The sequence below is a fragment of the Furipterus horrens genome, unplaced genomic scaffold, assembly GCF_987537825.1.
Source record: "Furipterus horrens unplaced genomic scaffold, mFurHor1.1.pri manual_scaffold_5, whole genome shotgun sequence".
NCBI lineage: Eukaryota > Metazoa > Chordata > Mammalia > Chiroptera > Furipteridae > Furipterus > Furipterus horrens.
Window position 1 is genome coordinate 202,554,007 of NW_028327175.1, and position 7,095 is coordinate 202,561,101.

At 61.8% G+C, this 7,095-nt stretch overlaps 1 protein-coding gene across 1 annotated transcript in view; it reads right to left on the minus strand.

The window, feature by feature from the left end:
• STK32C (serine/threonine kinase 32C) overlaps window positions 1-6,579 on the minus strand; it is a 34,551-nt gene extending 27,972 nt beyond the window's left edge. Inside the window, exon 1 of the mRNA XM_090278807.1 lies at window positions 6,176-6,579. Within this exon, the coding sequence (XP_090134933.1) occupies window positions 6,176-6,434 (259 nt within the window). The 5' untranslated portion in view covers window positions 6,435-6,579. The remainder of the gene's footprint in view (window positions 1-6,175) is intronic.
• Window positions 6,580-7,095: the final 516 nt, after the last annotated feature.

Sequence of the window (7,095 nt, forward strand, 5' to 3'; positions counted from 1 at the left end):
GGGTCACGTGTAGGGAAGCGGAGGACGAGGGGAAGCGCCCCGTCCCGCAGCTGGAGGAGCCACAGCCGGCCCTGGTCTGCTCTCTGCGCTCTGCTCTGCTGGCACTGGTCAGATGCCTTGGTTTCCAAACCAATAGATTTTAGGTCAAGGCAACGAACATTTTTGATGAAGCTTGCATCCCAGTTTTTAAAAATAACAACAATTTCATTAATTACAGCTTCTCCCAAATTGTCTCTAATTCTGATCATTAAAATCATTCAGCTGGGCCAACGGGCACGTGGGGAGCAGAGAGGAGCCGAGCACGTCCTCCGAGGCACCTGGCCGGGGTGTGCCCATGCCCTGGGGGAAGGAGGCGCCCGCTCTGGGTGTCCTACCCACGAGGGACCCGGAACCGTGGCCACAGGGCACAGGCCCTTAACATAGGAACCAATGGGCCCAAGAGGGGCCTGAAGAACTGAACTGGGACCCAGGGCCTCCCCAGGAGGGTGCTGCCTGGGGTGGCAGAGAGCACCCCACGGCCAGTCCCAGGGTGTGCGGGCGGGGCCCATGGCACCTCGATGCAGCCGGAGGGAAGCCACGTAGCCCTCCGCCACCTCCTCGTGGCCCCACTGACAACTGGTGGCGAGTCTGAGATCTTCTGACCAATGCCAGTCACGCATCGGGGGGTTGGTGCCCAAGGGCCAAGCCCAACGGGCTCTGTCCTCACCCAGCAATTGCACCTGCTGTGCAGTCGAGTGTGTCCACAGGCAGCAGCGTGGCCTCTCCTGGGGCCGCTCAGAAATGCAGAGTCCCGGGCCCCACCCCATTTCTCAGGATCCCAGGGGTTGGCGGCCGCTGCAGGTGGGAAGTTGCTTGGGCAGACCGGGCGCTTTCCCGGGGCTCTGCCTCCCCAGACCTTGGTGCCCCATCCTCCGAGAGAAAGAGCCCCGCACAGAAGTGACCTCCAGCGTGTTCTTGCAGCTCTTTGCGATGGGAAGCTGGGTGGTTACATTTTTTAAAGAAAACAGGCTTATTTTTAGCATTTTAAAACATACAACCAGATGGGCAGACAGGCAGAACTGACATTTGTTACATAAAGAAGTGTGACAGTGGGTCCCAAGTCCGTTCTCGACCAGCTTCGGCAGCCACGGGAGAGGAACGCACCCGACGGCTCGGTTCCCACAGGTCCCTGTTCACCCGGGCCCCACGGGGACCAGGCGTGGGCGCGCAGGGTGGGCTGCACTTGGTGGCCTCCTCCCCGGCTGAAACCCAAGCCCCGCCCCACACAGGGGCCGCTGCAGCCACCAGGCTTGTAGCCCCCAGGGCACTGTGCTGTGGGGGAGCTGGGGGGTCGCCATCGGCCTGTGTGGAAGGCCGTGCTCCCTCCTACCTCTTCTCAGGGTCCAGAGGGGAGCAAAAGGCTCCCGTTAAAGCTCCAGGCCACGCCCCACTGGAGAAGGCTCGGCAGGCTGGGGCGTGGCCCACGCTGGGAGCTCCTAGGGACTCAGCCACACGTGTGCTCAGTACGGCCGCACCCTCTGCCCTGTGGGCCCTGGGCCGTGCCCCGGGGATCGAGGGAGCAGAGGCGCCAGCGGGTAGCCGGCTAGTCCTTCTCTGCGGGTGATGTGACTGACGTCCCACGCAGCCCAAGGAAACCACGCCGGACGAGGGCACGGTGGCCACCAAAGGGCGAACACTGTTCACGTAACGGCTTCCTCCGCACCAGCACCAAAGGGCGTGAACCGTGACGGGTCCCGGTCACAGTTCAACAAAAACGAGCAACTAACACACAACGGGAACACGCTTTAAATCCGCCAACAGCCCAAATGCATGCAACTTAGGAAAGCGCAGGACTCGCAGGAGGAGAACGTTCTCTCTCTGTGCCGGATGTCGGTCTCGGCTGAGACGCGTGGCGGGAACGGCGAAGCCACGGGCGTGGGAGAAGGGAACACAGGGAGAGCGTCCCACACGCAACGATCCTCACCTGTGCCCAGGGCCAGGCCTCTGCACGCGGCAGCAAGACCGCCGACAGCCAGAATCGGAGATCTGGGTGGATCTGACCGTGCAAACACACCACACCCCGAACCCAGAAGACCCCGAACAGATAAATGGTAAGTGCAGGGAGCTGTTTCAGGGAGGCCTTGATGTGTTAGGGGCAGGACAGCGGACACCCCTGTTCTGACCAGGAAGCACTGGTCTGGGTGGTGCCAACAACTCAGAAAAGACCGCGGACACCCCAACATGAAAAGCAAAGGTGGTCAATCTCCTTCCACCCAAAGGGACACAAAGTGCTAAGACAACCTCTTTGCTTTTCAGATTGCCAAAAACCGAAAACATCGCCCGGCCTGGCGCAGCGCGGTTGGAGCATCTACCATAAACGCAAAGGCCACGGCTTCAATTCCCAGTCAGGGCACACGCCTGCGTTGCGGGTTCGATCCCCAGTTGGGGCACATCCCAGAGGCAACCTGTGGATGGTTTTCTCTCACATTGATGTTTCTCTTCCTCCCTCTGCTCTCTCTGAAATCAACGAGCATGTCCTCGGGGGAGGATAAAAAAGCGAAAATGTCACCAACACCCACAGCTGGAGTGGACTCAGGAAAAGGACCTTCACGACTTCAAGAGAAGCGAACTCTGGCCTCCTTCTGGCCGTCCATGGACAGCAGGCCTCCCCTCCTCTCCACTCCGGCCCCGCCCACCTGTCAGTCACGCGTTCATGTTTCCTCCTCTGCTGCGGCCTCCCGGCTGCCCCCCTGTCCAGCCCCCGTCTCTGTGGTCACCGCAGTGCAAGCAGCACCAGGACGGCTGGGCAGGCCGACCAGCTGCCCACACCGACGCCCCAGTGACGGGCAAAGTCGTTCCCCGGATGTTGTCCTGAGGACATAGGGCCAGGCACGCCGAGATGAACATGCAGATGCTCACTGCCGGAGCGTCTATGGCGTTTATAAAATGGAAACACTCCCATGTCCTCAGTAATTAAGTAAATAACATGCTATCTACAAAGCGGCGATTCTGAGCCCTGACTGCCCGTCAGCATCACCGGGGGGTGGGGGGGATTAAAGATGTGCTGATGTCTGAGCGCCCCTCACGCACCCCAACCACTTCAGCCCGCCTTTCTGGGGTGGGGCCCCTGGAGTCCAGGTTGCAGCCAGGGCAGAGAACCGCCGCTATGAATGTGGCCGAAACCGACGCTGCAGACCTACGAGAGGCTCGCGGTGTGCCGCCACGGAAAGGAGACGGCCTGCCGGCCCCAGGTGCCAAGCACGCTCCCCATTCTGTATCCGAAAGAAACCACGCACTTCTGGACAGCTGCATGTGGGGCCACGTCCCTGGAGAAAGCAGGAAGAAACCTTCACAGGGTGGCACTCCCGCACGTTTGGGTTTTTCCTATCAAGGACAATTTTAGGAAAATATGAGATGCTTCCAAATGTACACATCTCATGGCTTCTGTGATTAGGAAGAAACAAAGGCTGGTCTTTAACATTAAGAAAGGTCACTTGAGAACCTGGTGGCCCCACCGCCCGCCCGCGCAGCAGCCCACGGCTGGGCGCTGTGCAGCCTGCTGGGACCTCTGGGCAAAGGCAAACCTTCTCCGGGGTCAGTCACTCCCTACGAGCAAGCTTACGCTGCGTTAGGTGTGAGCCAAGCCTCAGCTGCTGAGGAGGGGGCGTGCCCCGCAGGTTCCCAGCAGCTCAGCAGCAAGGAGCTGGGGCCTCTCCAGCCAGGAGGACACCGAGACGGGGAGAAACGAAGGGACTTGCGCGACACCACAGCTCTGGGGCAGAGCAGCAGAAAGAACTGCAGGTCCCCTATAGGTTCAGTCCCTAAAACGAACTGCCCCTGGAAGTCAGGGAGGGACAGAATGGGGGTGAGGCTTGGCCCTTAGTTCTGGGGTGAAGAAGACGTGCAGAGAATCCTGAATGTGCCCCCCAACCCCTGCCAGATAAGGACGGGGGTCCAGACTCCAGAGGGCGGGTCGGGACGGAGGGTGTTTAAGATCCTTCATACCACAACCACAACTACCTTTTTAGTGGCAATTTACCTGGCACTTTGTTAAATTGCCCTCTTATTTTCTTTTCCCTTTTCTCTGCATACCAAATTTGATATATTAATTGGGTGTTTTAATCACAAGAAGTCATCAGAAGGTTTCCCGTCACCATAGCAACCGTGCAGTCCCAGTACCCGGGCGCCACCAGCGCCACCGTCACCACTGGGCCCGCTCTGCGTGGGGCCGAGAGAGGCACGAGCTGCTATCTGCAGGGGGCGGGGGACTAGCCCGGAAAAGAGGCGGGTTCAGGGGGCACACTCCCCTCCCGGAAGATGCTCCTTCCTCCTTTCTAAACCCCATTCCTTCCATCCAGACAACCCCCCGGGCTTCATGCTAAGAGCCGCACAATGTTCTGTCTGCCGGCACGGCTGTGACTCCCGAGCCGTATGTGCCCTGCTGGTCACAGACAACCGCGCCGTGAGAGTGGAGCAAGGCAGCTCCCCTCCCAGATCACGTCGCAGCCACCAAGCCCAGGGCTGGGCCTGGCCTCTTGGCCTCACCAAAGCCCAGGCGGGTCCTGATCATGTGAAAAGCAGGCTACACGTGCTAAAGAGCAAGCACCTGCAGCCGACACAGCCCCCCGCCCCCCACAGGTCCCCACGGCTGCTCGCCACTCCATCCTTGTGCAGGTGAGCACAGGGTGGGGGGCGGGACATGTTAGGCAATCCTCAAATCAGATTGTGAGTATCCTGTAGAGGTTCCGCGCGCTTTTTGCCTCGTTAATGGTCCTTGAATCCTGAGACATAACACCCTGAGCCCACGGAACAATTCTACCCTCACGAGCTGACGGCAGCGCGTGCGTGAGTCCCACCTCAGCGCCTCCGTCCCTGCCTCAGACAGCACCACCCCGCGCCCGCGCGCGGCCTGCCCGGCTGACACCGGCCCACGCTGCCCTCCGATGTCTCTCCGATACGTTCTCATGTTGCAGTCAGAAGCTAGACGTAAATCCGCCTCCTGATTCATCCTCATTCACTCGGGGCTTTCTTTACTTTGAATATTGATGCTAAAAACAAAACCATGTAACACGGAACATTCACAGCAGTGAGCTCTGCTGTCCCCACATTCAGAACACAGTGAAAGGCAGTCCCAGACCTCATGGTGCCGACTGGTCCTGAGAGCCTGCGGCGGAGTGCGGGCATCCAGGGCCCCCTGCTGCAGGAGGCCCGCCCCCTGCCCCTCCCCAGCAAAACAGCAGGCTCCCCGCAGCGCTCTCTGAGGCCTGCACACTGGCCTGAGGTCAGACCATGGTAATTTCCTATAAGGCTTAAATTATTTATCAGAAATAAGTAGCCTGGGCTCTCGCTCTGAGCTGTGCTCTAAAATTATAAAAGATCCATCATACCTCTGCAGCCTGCCTACAAATGAAAAACTGCATATTTCAACTATTTCAGGGAAATGTCAAAAAAAAATCAGATGTGTCATCACGGCACCATTTGAATGCTCTGTGTGGCATCTGTAGCAAAGGGCTGTACATTTGTGTGTTAACGTGTCACAGCGCCCCAAAGGCGGACACCGCACAGCTACCTTCCCTGCAAAGGGGCCTGGTGCCCATCAGGGCCCCAGGAGGTGTGCCCCGATGGACTGCTGCCTGTCGCCTGCTTTTGGCCAGCACCCACCTGTGCTCTAGATGGGCAGCACTACCTGCAGGAGGACCTGACAGAGCGACCCAGTTCCCCGAAGGGCGGGTCTGTGCACAAGGCAAGGCCACCTCCACAACGCATCTGGGCAAAAGTTGGGCATGTGGCGGCCACACGCTTGCGCCCATCAACCTGGAGACAGAACGAGGGCCAGGGGTGCCCAGCCACCTGTGGGCACAGCACAGGCGTGAAGTAATGAACCAAGCCGCACAGGGCCCCGTAATGAAAACGTGCAGCCCCCAGTACAGCGGGCTACGTCGCACCTAAGCCCAGAGCCGCGGACCGCCATGGACATGGCAGAGGACGCAGGCGGGCGCCCTGGACATGCGTGGGCACCTCAGGCATGGTCCGCGGGTTTCCTGGGAAACCGAGCAGTCCAGGAGCCTTCCCACCCGGTGGCCCCTGTGTCTGGATGCCAGGAAATCCTCTCGCTGTGGCCCTCCTGCGAGAGCGCGTGGAGTCCCCACGCTGCCCCCAGAGCAGCCCGGAGTCCCCGCCATGCGGACGAACTCACCGTCCTCCTTGTCGTCAAACACGGGCCTCCGCGCCGGGGCCGCCGACATGGACGAGCTCATCCTCTTCTTCCACTTGCTCCACGCAAACAGGGGGCGCGGCTGCGCGCGGGCATCCCCCGAGTCCCGCCGAGGCTGGCTGGCGGCGGGCGGCTGCAGGGCCGGGGGCGCGTCGGGGCCCGCGGGGCGCGCGCGGCCGGGGGGCGGTGAGCTGGGGGGCGCCGAGGCGCTGCTGCCCCTGCGCTCGGCACCGCTCCTCATCGCCAGGCCTGCGTGTGCGCTGCGGCGGGAGACCCAGGCATGGCCCGCCCGCCGGGCGGGGAGCGGGTGCGGGAGCGGCTGGCAGCGGCCGCCTGGCGCCCCAGCCGCAGCGCTCGAGGGTCCGGGAGGCCGTGCCGGCTCCGCCGACTGGGAGCGCGCGGGGGCGGGGCCGGGGCGGGGCCGGCGGGAGGGAGCCGGGGAGCAGCCGAGCGCCGGGGGCGGAGACGGGGCGGAACTGGGGAGGGTGGCAGTGCTCAGTGCCTTGTACCCGCCGATCACTTCGGGAGGGGCTGTTCCACGAGGGCCCTGAGGCTGTGGGGACAAGAGCGAGGGAAGAAAGGCCCTTGTCCCCTCGGAGTATGCTGGAGGTCCCCAAAGGATGGGGTCTTGGGGATGGGCACAGCTCTGCCCGGTAGGGCGGCGGAGGCTAGGGGTCCCGTTGGGCCGCCCCACCCCCGCTGCCTTGGTGGACAAAGCCGGCCCTCGGGCTGCTGGCCGCTCGATCTGGGAACCTTAAATGTCAGCCTCGGCTCTGCTGTGAGGCCGGATCGCGCTCGTTCTGGCGGCCCCGCGGTGCTGGGCCGGGTGCGGATCCCGCCTGGGGACGCAGGTGGCTCGCGAGACAGAGCCCCGGGAGGGAGGAGGGAGGGAGGGCAGCAGG